Below are 21311 nucleotides of genomic sequence, written 5' to 3' on the forward strand. Positions count from 1 at the left end.
AGAAGAACTACCTGAAGTTAATCTGCACGTCAAATACATACAGTAATATCTGGGATCCAAGCTCTGCTGTAGTTTTAAACCATATTTATTATGTGAGTGTTGTTTGCAACCGCAATGTTTGACGGTTTGCTTTTGTCGCGTATAGACACAGTGTTAGGAGTTTGTCTAAATCACTAAGCTTAATCATGTGCAATAGTAGTAGTAATGCTTAATTCAATACTGGATAGATGTTGTGTTTGCATTGCTGTAAGTGTGTTTTGCAGTGTTTGGTGTTGTTTAGTTGTACTCACTATTACTGGTAGACACGTTTTGCCCTTCTGTTCTTCCATTTACTAGCCTGATTTAGATATTTACATTTACATGTAGTCATTTAGCAGAAGCTTTTGTCCAAAGTGACTTACAATGTAGGACTAAATTAAGCGAGTCATCGTGAATAGGCAAAAATAACACAAGAAGTGCTCAAAATACGAAATTCAAGCATTGTTCAGAGTAGCATAAGCACGATAAGGGAGGATTAAAGAAAAAGGCACCATTTTTTAGAGGTTATCAAATGTTCTGCTATAATTAAATTGACCACTGAGAATCACACACACACACACACATCTCTGTTGCAGATATATCCATCAAAAGTTCAAGATTGTACCATTTGTGTGAGTCTTCGACCCTTATCTGGGATTTCTGACCTCTGAAATGCATATCATGACTCTGTCTTTCAGGTAAAGGTCGTGTTATTTCCATCTGAGCTCTGACAGCCTTACGCACTGTCGTCTTTGCTGTCATTTAGTACTTTATTTTATGTGGTATTTCAGAGCGAGAGGGTGCACGTCGGGTCTCGGGCCTTGAAGCCAGACGTCGAGAATGCATTTAGAGAGCATTTTCAGCTGAGTCACTAAAGATTAAAGAAAGAAGTCGCCGTTAAAGAAAGATGGAAGTACTCTGTGCTGCATCAGAGATGTGTGTGTGTGATTCTCAGCGGTCAATTTAATTATAGCAGCACAGTTGATATGAAGAGCTGACACTGATATCGGATGAGTGTGGAATGTTGATTATTTCATGTTTGTTGTTTCTTATTTAATGCTTCAGAGAAAGCAGTGTGGATTTGTGTTGAATTATTTCTCAGAGCCGCTTCGTTAGACGTCCTTTTGATTTTTGCACTCTTCTCTGCTTTCTGATTTATTTTATTTAGCTTTAGATCAGAGTTGGGTTTCCTCTATCTTTGAGCTTAAAGAAATAGAACATTTCTTCATTATATACTCACCTTTTGTCTGGCTTTTATTTTATTTATTTTTTTACAGAAAATAGAGCTTAACATGATAATGCAAATTCCCTTGATATGGTAGAATCTTCATGAATTGAATATCAACATTTAGCAAAAAAAAAAAAAAACCTAAATCTCCATTTATTCACTGAATTAAACACTTCACAAAAATGTTGCTTTCAATGCATCGCTCATACTTCACATTTTCTGTAAATTGAAAAATCTTGCATTCATAAAGATGAATTATATTCTCTTATATACAGTAGTCTTTTGCATTCAGATTTAATGAAGCATCATATGTGATCTAGCTGTAATGTGATAATGCACTGAGATAATAGCCAGAGTTCAGTTTAGAAACGCTAAAATGATGTATAGGCCTATTGGGTTGTCTAAACAAGGAGTTTTCAATCTTTTAGATGCATAGGACACCCACCTTAAAATTTAAAAGGCAGCTATTTCTCATAAAGTCTAAAGACCCAATTTATACTGTGAAATAATGTGTAAAATATCATTTGGAACATAATGAGTTTATATTACTTTGCATTATTTTGATTTTCTCAAGTCACAATAGTACTGTAGTGTTTAGGGATGCCGATAAAAGACATTATTTTCACTATCAGCCATTTAAAAACGGCCGATTATATCCTGTCAATCAAAAGGAGACGGAAAACGTATCAGACTGCAACTTATACTGTGTGTGAAGAAGATCTCTCGTGTTGAATTTAGGGCTGTCTGTGAGACTAACGCATTAACAATAAAAAAAAAAGTCCATCCATCCTGGCCTATCTTTATTTATGAAGTACTAACTGGACTGCTAACATGATGCTTGACCAGTTGAATGAGACATTTGTAGTGGATTCGTGCAGTCAGGTGACGAATGTCTGGGGAAGATCTTTCCTTTATGCTTCATTTGAAAAAGTCATTATCTATCAGATCATACATGCAAAATCACAGTGATAATTTTAGTTTGGGTCGATTTGGCAGTGACCAGTTTGACCTTGCTTTGTGTTTGAGCACAAAGTCTATGAGCCGGAGTCTATTCATGCTAGCATGCTAATGGATGCTGATCGCTATCGCGACTGCTTTCGGAACTCAATTAGCAGCGTGATTGTGTGATAAACTCTCATTAGCATTAAAGCTAGATGAGCATGCAGATCATCCGGCAGGAGCGCAGATATCTAGATACGGGCGTAGCGTCATGCTAAGGGCTAAATCAAGGCAGAGAAATGCATAAACTTGGTCGTTAATCAGAAATAACAGTCTTATTCATTCTGTGACAAATTCGTCGTGATTGACTTAGAACATTGTGGCGTGATGAGGTTTTCAAAAGCTTAAATTTAGCAAAATTTCAGATCATTCTGTTGCTGCTATTCAGAGTACAGGCAGCATTTATTATTTATATTTTTCCATTGCTCAAATCTGAACGTCTTTTGTGTGTCGTTTTCAATTCAGGACTGAGAATGAAAGAAAGATTTGTTGAATGCAAGGTGTTGAGGATTAGTGTGACTGTGTGAGGAACGTCGGCTCCTCTCGAGTCTGTAATGGGTTTACTGTAATCACTTTATCCCGTGTGTGGTTCTGACCCAGCTGTCCCGTCCTCACACTCCACCCACACCAAGCTCATTTAACACCAATCACGGGACATTTACTGAGTGTTTTTATAACTGTGGAGAGCTGGCTAGAAAACAGCAGAGAAGGAACTATACGTCATCAGCTTCACTCATGATTATTAATAATGAATATGATAGTACCGTAGTGTAGTATTGTGCTTTTGGTTTGTTTCGAAAGTTTTGTCTTTTTTTATGCATTTGGCTACTTTTTCAAGGGCGAGTGGAATGAAACTCTTAAAATATGATCAGTATTTTCCCCATCTGGGCTGTGTCATTAGCGGTTATAACTTGTTTGACTATTTTTACTGCTTATAAGTTGCACTTCCTTAAACATTCTGTTTAGAACTTTCTGGATCTTTCTAGAACTATTTTTCTAGAGCAATCCAAATGGTGGTATACATATATATAGGTGAGAGGGACAGAGAGAGAGGGAGCTTTATGAGCAAACAACTCAACTTGATACTTTTTGATATTTGTTTCAGTAGCATATACAATGAAGCACAAGATAAGTGATACTACTCTACAGAAGGCTATTTGGACCAATAATCTAGTGAGATTTCAGCAAGCACATAGAAGAAGAGGAAGTGTGCCTTTAGAAGAATCTTCACTAGAAGAAAAGTGCAGACTGCCACTCCAAATGCAAATCAAAGGAAGAAAGGAGCGAATAGTGGAAATTCCCATAGAAGGCACAAAATTATAGAAGAATACGTTGAATAATTATTTAATTTATTTATCTTTCGTTTGATTCATCTATTTATTTCCATCCATCCATCCATCCGAAATGTATTGGTCAAAATGTTGAATTCCTGAAATCACTGAACCGGAGTGTCTAAAACTCCCTTAACCATGGCAAATCACTGTAATGCAACTTTATTTATTTTATTCAACATCAGTATGATGAAAACATCAATAGATGGCTATTTGTTAACATTAATAATATAATAATCAAAATATGTTTTCCACCAAGAGGCTTTTTATCCTTGCTAAGCAACATAGCAACTTGAAGCATTAATATACTGTGAAAAACCACATGCATCCCACGTGTGCAAAAACACATGTGAAACACTTACTTAGTTTTGGAACAGTTCCCATGTGAAATCCATGTGATCAAAACATGGGAAATCCATGTGTAATACATTTGAATGTCACTCAACCAATCACAGTTTAGCGTCTGCTTTGTTTGATCTATAGTAGTCATTCGGGCATCATTGATTATTCCCATACTTCCCTTCGTCTTAGTCATTACTGTGGCCGTCTCCAGGGTTTTTGGTAATCACTGTTTTGTTGTTTATTGTCTGTAATATTCCGGATCCTCCCCAGAGCAGTCAGCAGGTGTTGGTCACGCGTGATGATTGTGAGTTAACCTGCAGGCCATCAGGTACAGGCGTTCACTAAAGAGCGCCCGTGTGTCTCTGAGGACGAGAGCTGGATGGTGCACTCTTCAGTGGATCATCGTGCAGGCATGCTCACTGCAGCAGAAAATTGCCTGAGACGAGGAAAGTGAAAACCGGGAATTTAAGAAACTGAGAATTTGCTCACCTGGAGGGATGAGGAGCACCGGGTGAAACGCTGATGTTCAACTGAAACGCTCTATTTCGTCAGCATTTAGTATTTCCTTCTGTTTAACTGGAACTAAACATCAGTATTACTGCTCATACTTAATGTTAGTCAATCGAACAAACCCCCTAGACCAAATTATTAAACTTCTGAATGTAAGTTGCATTCGTATTTTTTTATTTTTAATTATCATTTTATTTTAATAAAATTTGATTATTTTGTTTACAATTTTATTTTATTAATTTTATGATTTTTTGTATTATTTTTATTTTTATTCTATTTTAAGCTATTTGTTTTTATTTGATATTTGTTTATTTTATTTTAAGCTATTTTTAAAAATGTGTGTATTTTAAGTTTTGTTTATTTCTTGTTATTTGTATTTAGTTTTTTATTTAAATTTTTAGTTTTTATGATGTTTTATTTTTAATTTATTAGTTGTTTTAGACGTGTGTATTTATTTATTCACACACATATGTGTATCTATATATATCAGAAAAAAAAAGATTTGTTAAAAAGTGTGCAATCCCTGAAATCACTCAGAACACCATAGCAACTGCATAGCAACCACTCTATCATTGTGGTGATGATTTTTGCATGGGAAAGCTCCACTCACGCTTCCTTTTAGAATATGCAAAAATCTAGTTTAGGCCACATATTTGAGTCTGTTCCATTTTGGCCGCCATCATGTTTTGTCTGGAATGTTTTCCCTGCGGATATTCAAGCACTGTTAACATGAGTAATCAGTTTACAGATTAATAGCATTGCTGAAAGGTTCTTCAGTTGGGCCTTCTGACAGAAAGCATGACTCAAGGACATTGTAAATGTGATGTAAAACAGAGCAGAAATGTAAAACGGTGATGTACAGTCTCTCTGGGAAGAACACGTGCCTTTCTGTCCTTTTGTGTCGTCTAAAAATGCAACATCAGCGCAGGCCAGATCTCTGTAAGTGGCAATCATGCATCTCGCTAAAAGCCTCCCACTACTTGATTCTTAATTATTAATATTCATTTCCTGTTCTGACAGGACGACCTCATCTTTCCGACTGCACGCTAGAATCATCGTCTTCTCCGTCTCCCTTGTTCTCTCATCAGTCTTGCTCTGTCTAGCCACGTTTAATGATACACACCGTAGTTCAGGTCCATTTGGAGAAGACATTAGTAGACGGAGCCGACCCAAGGATAGCCATTGTCTGCTAAATTAGCAGAGCTCTTAGAGTTCCTGGAACGACGATGTGTTCTTCAGCCTGACATGGTCTGTTTCTCCTCATGGCTCAGAGCAGCACAGGGAAGTACAGTATACCGGTACCACGGTAGTATCGCGATACTAAAGCTTCAAAATACTGTACACCACTGTATTTTTAAAAAGTTCATTTCAACACTTACTGGAGGTTCTTTTTGAGTGATGTTTTGAGAATTTATTCTCTGTTCATTTGACCACTTCTGGAACATGTGGTTCATTTCTAGAAACATCGTTGCAATAACGAATGCACTTGTTTCTTATCAATCATTTCAGTCCTTATAATGTGATTTAACATTTTTTTCTCAGATTCGATCATAAACTTGCGCATTACGTACCGTTTCACAGCTGGTGAATGATCCCGGCTTCAGCGTCATCACTACGGCACGGCATTATTACGGCTTTTGTTCTCACAGCGCGCGTTCTGGGACTGAACACGGCAATGTTACTAGGTCCCCAACCCAGCATCGATGCCGGCATCAATCCCGGGTCGTGTTTGCGTTCACACAGAAGCCGTTCTGGCAATTTGCCGGGATCATCGCGCTGTGTGAAAGGGGCTGAAGTGTAAGAAAAAAGAAAGGAAGACTGAGTCTTCAGTGTTAGTCACCTTTGACTTGCTCAGTGTGTTTGTAAGGCTCTATTCTCTGCAGAACTGTTTTGGAGTGATGTGTATGATGAAAAGTGCTACACAATTACATTTGAATGGAATTGAATTAATAATGTATGAATCTGTACTGCGCAAAGCAGCAGTTTTGGATAGAATACTTTGACTGTTCAGGATTATTTCTTCTATTGTGTACTATCTATGACAGCCAATTGCAACCATTTACACTAAATATTACATTTACATTAAATATAAGTGCACATTGCTTATTCATTTTTAATTTCCTGCAACGTATTAACTTGTGAAGCAGTCTAAGTTTTGATTGTTCGGACCTCTGTGGGGAAGGAAATGTAGACATGTTTTAAACGTTAATCAGATCCCACCGAGTTGGAGATTTCTTCAATTAGAGTTAAACGAATGGGCGACGTTTCAGCTGCCGCGTGTGCACAGATTTTCCATTTGGACTGAAGCTGTGAGAAATCATGTGCATAAATATGCAGTGCTGATTAATTCACAAGATGAGGGCCGTATCCTAGAAGAGAACTGAGATTTCAAATCATAACGGCACATACGGAGGCCCACAGCGGCCAGGCATAATCATCCTCTCTCTCTGTACAAAACAAGGCTTTGTTCTCATCAAGAGAAGACAGAAAATTAAAAGCAATGTAGTATAACAATATATTCGATAATGTTTCAATATAATATATTTTGGAATTATAATATATTTAATCATATAAATTGTATTCATTTTCATTCACACATATACAGTCACAGCAGAATATATATATATGTGTGTGTGTGTGTGTATATATGTGTATATATGTGTATATATATGTATGTATGTGTATATATATGTATGTGTGTGTATATGAATGTGTGTGTGTATACACAGCGGCTTTTCCTCAGTTTGCTTCCACTGTTAGGAAGATCTAGTAAATGGATGTTTTTTTTGTTTTTTTATCCTCTAATGCTGCAAAATTGCTATGAGTTTCATGGATCATCAGTCCAGTCATTAGAACGAACGACTGCATCTGACTACAACACAAACACACATGCATCTGTTACTGAATCTGCATTAGCAGCAATGATCGGCGTGTGTTAAAGCGTGTTTGCCCTGCCGTGGCTGGGTGTACAGAGAGATTGGCTGTAATTGTGTGGGGATGTTAGGCTTTTGGTGAATATGAGGCCGAGACTCAGTTGAAATGTCTTGTCTTTGCTCCGTTTGCATCCCAGATAGATTTCCGGAGATCAGAGCACGACTGCTGTTTGCATTTGGCTCACAAGACTGCATCTCCATGCATCGATTACCCACGTCAGTGGTATTAAAGGGTAGAGCGTGCGAGGGATGTAGGAATCATTAAAAGTGGGATTCGTTTGACCTCACGGCCTTGTATCGAGCAGCTGCGGCATCAGAGGAATCGTCTTTAACTGTCTTACACAGCTGTTTGCTCTTCTGATGCTCGTATAGAGGGAAAAACTGCATACGGGTTGTCTCATGTGGATGGCTATGTTAGAGACAAACACAATGTGCTGGTGTTGCTTTTCTTGCGTTGTTGATTTGGTATATTTATATACACTCAGTAAACAGGGTACAAAAGCTGTCACTGGGGCGGCACCTTTTCAAAAGGTATAATTTCCTTTTAGGTTCTAATATGCAGCCTTTAGGTATAAAAGTATACATTTTGAACAGGTACTGCCTCAATGACAGTTTTTGTACCTTCTTTTCTGAGAGCGTAGTCAAAAGGAATGAATGAAACTCAAAATATGCCACTAAATTCTGACTTGATGAGCCACATTTGAAGCCGCCTTTAAACTTCTGTGTAAAGTTCCACATGATTATGATTTGAAATTTGTCATTAAGTGTTTCTTCATCATTTACGGTCATTTGCAGACATCTTTGATGGAGGCGTCTATGAAATGGTTGAAATGGCAAACAATGCAAATGCATGAACTGTGTTAGATATTTTTAATGAGTCCCATGAGTTAAAGAAATAGTTCAACCAAAACTGAAAATGGTCATCTTTCACTGAACCGTATGGCTGTTTTTCCCCCCAGATGTGATTTAGAACGGCATGGCCTGATGTTCTGTAAGGTCATAGATGCAGTAAATCTTTAGTGTTCAGTAGACTAGAAAACACATCTACTGTTCATCTGTAGCAGTCTGTCCTGATCCTGTAGCTCACGGCTCCTTTACAGGACGTCTCCGGCTCAGTTGTGTTTGCTTGCTTCAAAGTGTTTGTCCTAGTGAGCAGGAGTGCATTTTTATTTAGGTGAAATAGCAACTGTAAAACGTGGATTTTTTTGTGTTGTTTGTTTTAATCAGCAAGGATGCATTAAATGAATCAAAAGATTTCAATTTCATAATCAAATTTAGCACTGTTTCCACAAAAATATGAAGCAGCACAACTGTTTTCATCTTTGATAATGATCAGGAAATGTTTCTTGAGCAGCAAATCATCATATCAGAATGATTTCTGAAGGATCATGTGACACTGATATACTGATTTCAGTAATGATGCTGAAAATTGAAAGCTTTTATCACAGGAATAAATAGTTTTACAATATTTTCAGATAGAAAACCGTTGTTTTATATAGTAATAATATTATTAACGTTTTTACTGTATTTTTGATCAAATAAATGCAGCTTTGGTGAGCAGAAGAGACATTAAAAAAAAAAAACATTTAAAAAAAGGTACTGACCTCAAACTTTTGTACAGAAGTGTAGATTGACATACAGAGCTCCAGCGGTTGATGGTGTCGTGATGTTTAATGCCACTCAGTACTACAATATTACACTTTTACTAATTTACATTTACATTTAGTCATTTAGCAGATGCTTTTGTCCAAAGCGACTTACAATTTAGGACTAAATTAAGCGAGTCATCGTGTTTTTTGGTTGGCTTTTCATCGTCACTTATGGTTGGCTTACTTATAGTTGTTTCTGCATATTAAACTGAAATGGAAAAGATATTTAAAAAATACACAGTTCACCTTAGGAAAACTTCCAGAAGATAATGTTAACCGGTGACTTGTGTTATAATGGCAGGCACTGCACTGAGCAATCTATCACTCTGACATAAAATGTGTTTTTGACTGTAGAACAGAATAGTTCAATCAATGAAACGCGGTGTAGGTTATGAGCTAGTGCTGCATTTCTATCTTGTGATGCTGCTGTTCTCCACAGCCTCATTTTCATGTGTGTCAGATGAAATATATCATCCGCTGTGACTAAAGTTTTAGTCTGTCTGTCCATCTGTTGATTTAGTAAAGCTCACTTGCATTATTAATGTCTCCAGTCACATTAAGCAGATATTTTTCAGCAGCTCATTATAAACAGATTGTATCTGTTGGCCCTGATGAGAAACGCTCCATCTCTCCGTTACAATGAAGGAGTCAGAGCTCAGAGCAGACGTCCTGCAGATCTGTGCCGTGACGCTCGCGCTCACTCAATGGCGTCGAGCTCACACTGTTTATCTTAGTCAATCAGAAATTCATTCGCCTCGTATTGCGCCGCCCCGCTCAAGATTAGAGGATGATTAATAAGGGTTCTGATGCGTTTACACAGCCAGAGCCTTTTAAGATGACTTACAATTCAGTCGCTGATATCCAGCCGTGCTAATGAGATGTCAAACATCTGACAGACACTCACACATGAGGGGTCAGACATTAACATCGCTGCTCGGTCTTTCATGTTGGAAATTAATAATAAGAAACTTGTCAGATCTACTTCAGTTGGTGACTTTTGACACTTGATATTGAAGCATTGGCTGATATTTCTCAACTGCTGGAGTTGCAACTGCTTAATGTTGGACATTAATATATATATATATATATATATATATATATATATATATATGGAAGTAAAATAATGTCATAATAATACTCTAACGTCTAATGTCAAAATAATGCTCTAACTGTTGCTGGTCTTCGTCAACAACACGCGCTTTTGCACCCCCTGCTGGTTGAGATTGACTAACAGCAGATGGAGAGTATGCTCGGCAATCTACTGCTTTTCCTGCAGTTCCTGGATGTCAATGTTGAATTTACTGTAGAATTTGAACCACTGAATTTGTGGAAGCGAATTTGCAAAGCAAAATAAAATGGACCGAAAATTGCCTGTTGAATATTACAGGTTGTATTTTTAAACAGTTTGAATATTTTGGAAGTGAAATAAGAAAAGGTGAATATGGATTATTGAATTTTTAATAATGAAAATGTGTTTGAAATGTTTTTAATTGAAATATTCACAGCTTAAATATGCAACCATGTTGAATTTCAGCACATAAAAATGCAAGCCCTAAAAATACAATGCATTAAAATGCAAGCATGGTTAATGCAATGCCTATTTTTTTCAAGTAGTGCAATTCAACAGGCTTTTTTATTTCAAAAACATTTGACATTATTTTACTTCCAAATATATATATATATATGTGTATATATGTATGTGTATAAAATAATCTTCCTTTTCAGCTGCCATCATCTAATGTTAATTGTCTTTAATGTTAATAAAATGTGTTTGTATTTTATTTACTTTGTAGAAAATTGCTGTATATATTGGATTTATGTATCTTTTTTTTATTCAACGGTTTAATTTCTTGATGCATGTTCCTGGTCTTTTGCATGTTATTTAAAAGATGTGTATGTATTTATACGATTCATTTTATGCATCTTGAGACTGCCACATTCTGTTAGGCATTAGTAATTAAATTGAAATGTACAGAGCAGCGAGGGTTTACTGAACTACTCAAAATATGTCACATCACAGACGTGAAATGTTCTCTTTGACGTCCGCTGCTTTGAGTCTATTCAGCTTGATTTGATTGCAAAGTGTGATTTTGCAGTGATTTGATTCTGCCTGTTCTGTTCTTCCAGCCCCATTTGCATTTCCTCCTTTTCTTTTTCATTCATTCTTTCTTTTCTTTTTTTTTTCGTCTTCAGCAGTGACACAGCTAGAGAAGTAGTTAAAGATTTCTTGTTCTCTCTCATAGTTCATTAGTGACGGCCTTTATTGAACTAAGTGAATAAAGCGTCTTTAAGTCTCTAATATCCTCCTAATGTCGTCTCAGTGTGGCGGAGTTAAAGACCTGTGATTAAGTTTATCATCTGAAGTTTAAGTGCTTCCTCGCCTCAAGCTGAATGGTGTTTTAGTTCTGCGTCTCGATGTGCGAGGGATCGCATCAGGAATGACATTATTCTGAGTTCAACTAGCTGTTTTAATGCTTCATTTTCTACAGGCTGTTGTTAAGAACAACCACGCTCATTTAAATATGATAATAAATTAAAATGAATGAATAGAACATGACCATGGTCTTTATTAAATAGACAGTGGCTGACATGATTTTCTCTCATTTCAGAGTGTTCCTGCGAGCCATCAATCAATACGCCGCCGTTCTCAGCAAGAAGTTCCTCGATCAAACCAACTTTGAGCTGCAGGTGAGACTTAAAATACAACAAATCTGTTTGACGTTGTTGCCTGGAACACAAAAGGGATTTTTTTCCCCCATTCACTATCATTGAATTCTAAATCTCCTTTCGTGAGAACTAGAAAGATACATTCATAATGCATTTAGACTAGTAAAGTGCTACCAAAAAGATAGGCCTGGTTTCACAGACAGGGTTTAGATTAGGCCAGGATTAGGCCTTAGTTCAATTAGGACATTTAAGTAGCTTTTATAAACGTGTCTTAGGAAAGAATATTACTGGTGTGTGTCTTGAGACAAAACAATGGCACTGACATATTTAAAGACTTTCAGTGAAAACAGCTCAAACGTGCATTTTAGTCTTGGACTAGGCTTGAGCTTTGTCTGTGAAACCGGAGGATAGTGTTGTTTATGAAAGCACACCTTTTAATCGTGACTATCTGCCCGATTGTGTTAGAGGAAGTTCCAGCAGGGATCATTACATTTCTTTCTACCAGAATAGCTCATGACAGGCTAATGGGCTGCAATTTCCGAGCGTCTGATTTGAATATTTGAATGCTCGTGTTGCTTGTCGCTGGTGGCTCATGGTTATTCTTAATCTCAGTATTCATTTTACCCATGAAACCATCTGGCGATGCACACTTTTGCTTTCAGAAGCCAATGAATTATTTTGAGGTTATTGTGAGTGGCATCAGCTCTTCTGCTTAAATAGCTGTGTGCACTGTGTCTATTGCTCATACTTCAGATCCTTCATAATAACTATTAATCTAGTGTGCATAACCTGTCATCATTTGTGCTACAGACATGAATGATCAAACTTCTGATATCTCATTTATAGATGTCTAATTGAAAGGATTTTCTAATTCTATTCTAATATGTAATGATATTAAAGTGCCCCTATTATGCTATTTTAAAGGCTCCTAATTTGGTTCTGTAGGTCTCCTTCAATAGGTTTACATGCATCCATGGTAAAAAAAACACTTACATTTTCTCACAATATACATAGCAGCATTACCTTTTTCTTACTGTGTCTAAACAGTCTTCCTAAACCCCCTCCTTTTTGAGAGCTTCCTCTGCTCTGATTGGTCAGATGGTCTTGTCTGTTGTGATTGGTCGACCACTTACAGCACGTGTCGGAAATTAAACACCCGTTACCATATGTGAATTTCAGCTCTTAATACACAGTGATATAAATAGTAACATTGGCGCTGGTTTTACCAGAAAACAGCGTCTTCTCGACATGAACAACACAAACCAAACTCTCCCAGTCTCAGATAAACTACAGTGTTTGAGGGCGGGACAAAGCAGACGCTGTTCGCCGACAGCCAATCAAGACCAGAGACTGGCATTATGCAAATTTGTTACAAACATACACAGGTTCAGCAGGAAGTGAGTCTGGAGTTACTGACGACTCGTTTCAGGCAGTTCAGAATCACTTCTTTCTTTCGGGAGACAATAACTCCATTTGAAACTTTGCCGACCTTTTACATTCACAAACAGCTAGATTACACACTATATGAAAGATAATATCTGAAAAAAAAAGCATAATAGGGGGCACTTTAATGCAGGATGATTTAAGGGCTTTTCACACCAAGAACAATAACTATATTAACATCCACACTAAAGCACGATAATGTTCTGTTTATTATAAGTGTGTGCCACCGTTATGTCATGTACCACTTTAAATGCTTGAATCTCTTTTAAAGGCAGATAAATCATTATCACTCATTAGCTCTTTCTCTGTGTCATTATCATTAGTTGTAGAGAGTACTTCCCTATTATCTTAGAATTAGGATGATTATTGAAATGTAGATATTGTTATAGTTATCATCCCTGGTGTGAACGGCCCTTTAGTCTGTAATTATTTCAATTAGGAGCTGAAGTTTAATAATATCCTCCTTTTTTTTCTCTCAGTTGTGGAATAACTACTTCCACCTCGCTGTGGCATTCCTTACCCAGGAGTCTTTGCAGCTTGAGAACTTTTCAAGTGATAAACGGGCCAAGATCTTCCACAAGTAAGCATTAATATCACTGGCACCAACCCACAATGCACTGCTACAAAATTGTATAACATTAACCTCTCAACAGGAAGAACTACAGATGAAAAAGTGTATGTTTATGATGCTTGAATATAAAAAAAAGCATACGTTTGTCAGAAATGATGTATTTCGAGTGTTCGGATGAGAGTTAGACAGCCGTGTTGTCATATTGCATTTGCATTTATTCATTTAGCAGATGCTTTTATTCAAAGTGACTTACAAATGAGGAACACAACAAGCAATTCTTCTTAACGAGGCAATAACGTGTGAAGTGTTGTAATGCAAAGATTTAAACATCATTTAGATTAACACAAGACCGAACAGGGAGGGAGGCATATATTAAAAAAATACTGAAAGCATATGAGCATATGGGGCCGAGAGAGGTGAAGGAAATGTGTTTTCTTGAAAACATGAACAGGTTCTGCATCACTGTTGAAAGCGTTTGAGAAGGAGAGACGGCAGGTCTGAGTGAAGAGCCTCTTCTCGGTGTGTGTTTGCCTGTGGCGTGAGCTCATTCTCCTAGAGTCTGTCAGGACTCTTCAGCCTCTCAGGAACACGGGGACACGTTTCCAAAGCCACACATTTTCTCAGGGCATGCAGTGCTGGTGTCAAGAGCCGCAGCTCTTTCTGGGAGCCGTTTTTGCTTTTAGGTTTTGGGGGAATTGCACAGATTTGGCAAATTCAAAAGAAATGAATAACCAACAATCTCTGCATCAGAACATTTTTAAAATGGGATCATTTGAAGAAGGATAACATACAGTATTTTGCAGATAAATGGGACGTGTACGGTATTAGATAATATCGGTATATTGGCTATCGGATGATATCAGCAATCTTTTTCATTTATCCAGTTTTAGAATATTTATTATGGATATTTAATTTTTTGTGCTTATTTTAAGGTCTATATCTGGCACAAACAGATCTCTCGAAACATGCTACTGTATCTATATATCTATCTATCTATCCATCCATCCATCCATCCATCCATCCATCCATCCATCCATCCATCCATCCATCTATCATTCTATCTGTCTTTCTATCTGTCATTTTATCTGTCATTCTATTGTTCTTTATATCATTCTATCTATCGTTCTATCTATCTGTTGTTCTATCATTCTATAGTTCTATCTATCAATCATTCTATCTATCTATTTAACAGTCTATCTATCTATCTATCTATCTATCTATCTATCAATCTATCTACGGTATCCATCGTTCTTTCCATCCATCCATCCATCCATCCATCCACTTTTAATAAAGTAGCACATACTTTAAAATAAATAATGTATTAGTAATCAACCATAACATTTGACAATGTCAAGTGTGAACATTCTGCTTGTCCTCAAAAGAAAGATGAGCAGAAGCAATATTTGGGTTAACAATCTCTCTAATTTTAATACCAACTCATGCAAAAATAAAAGTGCACTAGCTCAACACATTGTCAGCTATAATACAGTTTAATTTGTTTACTTGCTGACAGCATTTCAACCTGATGACACTTCATGTCCTGGAATTCTACCAAAAAAAATAAGAAACCCAAAGTTGGCATTTTGAGGGCTTTTATCAGAAAATGTGCTGATGTCTCAAGGATGCTGCGTCTCATTTTTATAACAATCTGTTCGGCTACCCTGTCTTTGTTCTTCTGTGCTGTTTGCCCCCTGCTGTGCCTCTTTCAGAGTGATGTTTCATTCCTTCAGAGCCGTAGCCTTAGCTTTCATCCTTCCCTCAACCTTTCATCACTCCATTCTCCCAGTGTTCTGCTGGAGGTGTCATGTTGACCTCAGAGAGACTGCTGCTGACTCTTCAGTCTTTCTTTTTCCTCCTCTTTTCTTCTCATTCTGAGTCCAACCTGGCATCATAGTAAAGGAGCATTCAGGCCAAAGCTCACACACTCAGTACAGATGTAAGAAATACACAATACTTACTGGAGAACATGTTTTTGGTGTGCCATGCTGGTTGATTGGGGGTTTGATGATGTTTTGTTGAATTTTATGGTTGATTAGTTGATCTGGGTGGTTGCAGGGTGTTGCTACCCGGGTTTCTAGGGTGTTCTATAGATATGACTTATGATTTGTCCAATATCTCAAGTATAAGCAGGAGAGCTGGCGCTTTAGCAGACAACACTAGTCCCTCGCTCTTTTTCATCTGTCGCTGTATTACGTTAGCATCTCATTCCAGTGAACGTCCCGTGGGCTGGCAGGTGTGAGTGTTAACAGGCTCAGCTTACTCTTCTGTATGAGTGTGAGAACACACACCCTCGGCTGTCTGTCTCTTTCATTCTGTCACTGCGGACACCAGAGACACAAATTATAGAGTAGCGCTTAGCAGGAAACAGACCGACCCGTATGGGCGAGAGGCTAGAGGCTGTATGCGAGAGGCTTTACTGAGTGTTAACTGGGCTCCGACGCACCTCGTCCTTGTCATCGTAAATTACGCCTGGATGAGAGCGTATTGACAAAGCAATCGATGGTGGCTCCGAATTCAGCCGAGGGCCACAGGCGTCCCCAAATGACAGCGGTAATGAATGGATGTCAGGCCCGCTGAGGCCGCTGGAGGTAAAGCATAAGGGATGTGTCGCCATGCTGCTTACTTCACACTTTCTTTAAATGAGAGCACCGATTGGGCCATGTGACTTTGATTCTGAACAGCTATTATTCCTCTCTCAATATTATGAAGGTTAGCAAGTTGAAGCCTTAAATGTTTCTCAATTCCAGGAGAATAAATTGTAGATACTTTAAATGTTTATACTTTAAACTTTACGAAGTCATCTGTCTTTCCCTGATATCTTCATATTTCTGTTTATAGGTATCAAGACATGCGGCGACAGATTGGCTTTGAGATCCGAGACATGTGGTACAACCTAGGTGAGCTGCCATTTAAGAGATCATTATATTAGACAAAAAATATTTGCGAAATATACTGGGGTATGTCTATTTGCAAGTGCATGACGAAAAACAAAAATATGTGAATAAAATGCAAGTTTTGGGCATTTGTGATCCATACACAGCACCTGTTACATTATTTAAATCACTAAAAAACAGTGGGACATTCTCAAACATGTAATGTGAAAACACTTGAAGTGACTTGAAAACAGTGATATTAAAAGTTCAAATGCTCTACACTATATACAGGCGAGCAGATGAACCCAGAATATGAATGCAATGTGCTTAAGTATTGGTTTTCTATGGAAAACTGCTTAACAGGAAACTGGGTTGTGTTCATATCCTGGGCTCTTCTGCTTGCGTATGCATAGTATGCATCATCATTAATCATCATTAATGTGTATATTGAATTTAGTCTTTTAATATCACTGTCTTACTACATTAGTACTTAGTACAAACCTGGTAAAAAGGACTGGACGGCAATGGAAGAAAGCCATGTTTTGCCCTCCAGGCAATGAATATTGAATTGGCTATGAATTGTAGAGACACCGACTTTACATTTTTTACACCCCTAAACAAAACTGTGATTGGTTGCTTTTCTTGTCAGTCAGACTGCCTCTTGACCAATGAAAACTGCGATAGAATTTCTGCCGTCAGTCTGAAGGTCTGCCTATGTGAGACTGCAAATGTCTTGACCGTCACTTTTTATGAATTTAATGCATCGTGATTACAAGCATTCATTTCAAAAATCGTACTGACCCCAAACTTTTGAATGGTATAGTACACATTTAAAAACTGATAGTCTTTCACTTGCGGTGCTCTAAATCCTGTGGGCTCTTTGTAAAAGGCTAATGTCCCTAAAAAAAAAACATTGCATCTTTAAAAGGATTCCCAGCATTCACATTGCATAAATTTGGGATCATTTATTTTTGTACGGCTTGTGTCTGCCACATTTGTGTTGCTTACAGTTTTAGCACTGATTTCAAGTGGGTTATTTTTCGACCAAGACACCTAACTGTTATTTAAAGCCGTGGAAATGGAAATGCTCCAAAAGTGAAGGTGCTAATTAGTTGCAGGACAGTTGAGGAAACACCGCTGTGAAAGTATTTTCAGTTCCCACACTCCTCCCTGAATAAGTGTTTGCCACCTCACGGTAGACGTGTTTCTCAGCAGTCTTAGGTTGTTCATTAGCTTGCTGCGTTTGATACCGGGTTTAGTCACGTACAGTACACCAGAGAATCAGAGATGTTTGCCTCTATTCAGTGTTGTGATTGCACGAAACTCTGAAGATTAGGAGAGCACAGATGAAAGTAGAGAGATTTAGAAATGCTGCCTCCAAAATAGAAGTGGTACACACCTCACAGAAATGCATAAAGGTTGTTGTTAGACACAAATAGGCACAGCGAGGAGGTAGCGGAGAGACGATATTCCCTGTGCTGATGCACCTGCCGGCGAAAATATCACAAACAGAAAGCAGATCCAAAAAACTAACAGAAAAGATCTTAAATAAACAATCTAAAGGAGTCAGGCATGCTAACTTGTTTCTTCTGAACATCCTGCAGGTCCACACAAGATCAAGTTTATCCCTGAGATGGTGGGTCCGATTCTGGAGATGACGCTGGTTCCAGAGATCGAGCTGCGGAAAGCCACGATTGCCATCTTCTTTGACATGATGCAGTGCGAGTTTCACTTCAGACGCTGTTTCCAGACGGTCAGTTTTCACAGTACCCGTGTGATTTCTGTGTTTGCATCCTAACTTGCACACTTATACTGCATACTAATAGGATAGTTCATGGGAAAGTGCACTACGGTTCAAAAGGTTGGGGTCTATTAGGCTCACCAAGGCTGCAGTAATATTATGAAATATTATTCCAGTTTAAAAAAACAGTTTTCTATTTGAATGCATTTAAAATGTAATTTATTCCTGTGATCAAAGCTGAATTTTCAGCATCATTACTCCAGTCTTCAGTGTCACATGATCCTTCAGAAATCATTCTAATATGCTGATTTGATGCTCAAGAAACATGTTGTTTTATTATTATCCTCAATGTTTTTGCCACTTAATATTTTGTGAAAACCATAATATATTTTTTCAGGACTTTTTGATACATAGAGAGTTCAAAATTTTAGCATTTATTTAAAACGGAAATATATTGTAACTTTATATATGTCTTTGTCACTTTTGAATAAAAGTATTAATTTCTTAAAAAAAAAAAAAAAAAAAAAATCTCTTACTGACCACAAACTTTTGAAAGGTAGTTTGAATGCAGCACTTTTAAAGGGTCATGAAACCCCCCTCTTTCAGCTCAAGTCTAGCTCACAATCTTTTTGAAAAATGCAACTTAAATGGGCGTGGTGGCTGTGAGAAGAAGGGAGGGGAGTGGGTGTGGTCAAAGCCCAAAGTGGCCCATGCATATCGACTGTCACTAAAAATCAGTGGTAAAACGTGAGGAAATGCTAGATTTTTTTATAGCTGGCAAAATTAAAGTCTAATGAAATACACTGACACCTTATTTTTGTCCTTTCAAAAGTAACTGAATGCCCTGCTACACATAATTGCCTACTACAGTAATCATAACTCTATTTAAAACGTATAAATGTACATGCATATGTATAATTATGCCATTATAAAATATATATTTGTTTATATACACACACTATAAATGCATATATTTGAAATAATAAATTTTCCGCTTAAAAAAAAAAAAGTTCCGTACATAGATCTACGCGCCCCATAAACCCACATAATAAAGATGGAAAGTGTCATAGAAATTTGCACAAACTAAGCATACGTTCCATACAATTGAGGCATTATCGAAATATCTAAATTTTAATAACGAGTGATTATTTAACAAAATGCAAGTAAAACGGTTAGGGTTACATTTTAGACACACACACACACACACACACACACACACACACACACACCTGAAGTGATAGGAAAAGTCCTCGGACCGCATCACTCGCAAGACCGAAACCTGCATTGGTGTACAAGGTCGAAGTCCACCATTCTCCCGTTGAATGGTTGCTACACACCCATAGTTTAGATGTGTCCGTGGTTGATGGCCAGAGTCTAGCCCGGGCAGCATCGCGGGGAAAGATGCACTGGAACTTTTGCACCACGAAAACAAACGCGTGTCCCATTATAGCCTCTCTCATCTACTACGCGATATCACAGTTTGACATGTCTGTCTTTGGAAAGTTCCACGTGGTGTCATGAATAATTAAGAGACAGTGTCTTCTCATTGGATAAGAAAACTCAGTACATGAATAATTATGAGACACCGATGAGTCATCAAAGTACTATAGTGCACTGCCACGTCACAGCCTGTGACGTGGACACGATGAAGATTTTAAACCCGGAAGACGAAAATAGCGTAAAAACACTAAAATTTAACCATTTTCCCCCTACTATTAAATCTAACAGATGCTAACATTGTCTTCAATGGTGTTCAACACACATACCTCTGTTAAAATCTCAGAAAATTTGGTTTAGGTTTAGGTTTCATGACCCTTTAAGTATGGGTGTCATTATTCCATGATTTCAGTACGTACTAAAAGCTTTTAAATACTGAAAAAATGCACCATTCCTCATTTCTACAGCAAAGACGGATATGCTACAATAATACTATGAATATTAACATATTCAAGCAAACAGAGCATGTGTGCAGATACGCATGTGAGCAGTTGAAAGCAGCTGTTCAAATGCTTTAGAAACTGCTGCTCTGTCCTCTTCATTTTTCTGAAGGACCATCAGAAACTCCTGTTGTGTTTTAAAAAAACATGAACGGAAGCACATTTTAAAATCCATTTGCGCTCCTTTAAAGTTACCATGAAATCAAAATTGATGCGAACAACCTGTTACTCACATGACATCGACCAATAGCAAACCACAACCATCCAATCAAGTCCCCATTGACAAAATCAAGTCCCGCCCTACATTTGTTCTTGTTCCAGAAGCCATTTCACTCATAAGTCAATGTAGGAAAGACCAGAATAGCACAACTTCTGTTTCATGCGGACTTTAACATTCTCATTTCAACACAATGTAGTCTAGGATGCGCTAATTCTCATTTTGCAGAATATGTAGTGCTATTAGGATGCAGTCCTTGTGCCACATCCCTCAGAGATCTTCATCTTCCTCAAAAACCTTCACTGCTAAAAGGTTACGGATTCACTACTTCCTCAAATATGCTTTGCTTTAATGTTAATCTACAGATGTGTGAGTTGATCTTTCATTTGTTTTTCTTCTGAGAGTGTCATTGGATAATGCTGATAATGCTTCAGTACAGCTGACTGCAGTCTCTCTCACAGATTCAGTGAGTGTTTGATGCCCTGCGTGTTTCAACCTGCCAGTCCTATGGGGCACACTAGTATGCCATTCAAATGAGAAGCATATTGAGGGCTGCATGCACAGACAGAAAACCTTACAATTAATGCAGTTAATGACACAGAATGTCATGCATATCTTATCAGAGCTTTCAGTGCGACTTGAGTCTGTTGTCGGACCGTTTGCGCACCAGTGAACCACACTTGAGTTTACGTGAAAAGGTAATTGCTGGGCTGACTGGTTGATTTGGGAAAATGGCACACAGGCGTCCCATGAGTATAAAACTGTTCGTTTTTCCCTCATGCTTTGGTCTCATTTCGGTCTGTGTGCCTGTCTGTCTGTCTGTGTGCCTGTCTGTCTGTCTGTGTGCCTGTC

The 21311-nt window shown here is 37.8% G+C and overlaps 1 protein-coding gene across 2 annotated transcripts in view; it reads left to right on the top strand.

The window, feature by feature from the left end:
- Window positions 1-21311, top strand: part of dock1 (dedicator of cytokinesis 1) — a 236687-nt gene that overhangs the window by 171017 nt on the left and 44359 nt on the right. For both annotated transcript variants that reach the window (XM_084134948.1, XM_084134949.1), the window contains exons 30-33: window positions 11620-11698; window positions 13600-13700; window positions 16530-16588; window positions 18169-18317. In XM_084134948.1, coding sequence (XP_083991074.1) covers window positions 11620-11698; window positions 13600-13700; window positions 16530-16588; window positions 18169-18317 — 388 coding nt within the window. The remainder of the gene's footprint in view (window positions 1-11619; window positions 11699-13599; window positions 13701-16529; window positions 16589-18168; window positions 18318-21311) is intronic.

The sequence above is a fragment of the Abramis brama genome (genome assembly GCF_963993115.1).
Source record: "Abramis brama genome assembly, chromosome: 14".
In the NCBI taxonomy this organism is placed as follows: domain Eukaryota; kingdom Metazoa; phylum Chordata; class Actinopteri; order Cypriniformes; family Leuciscidae; genus Abramis; species Abramis brama.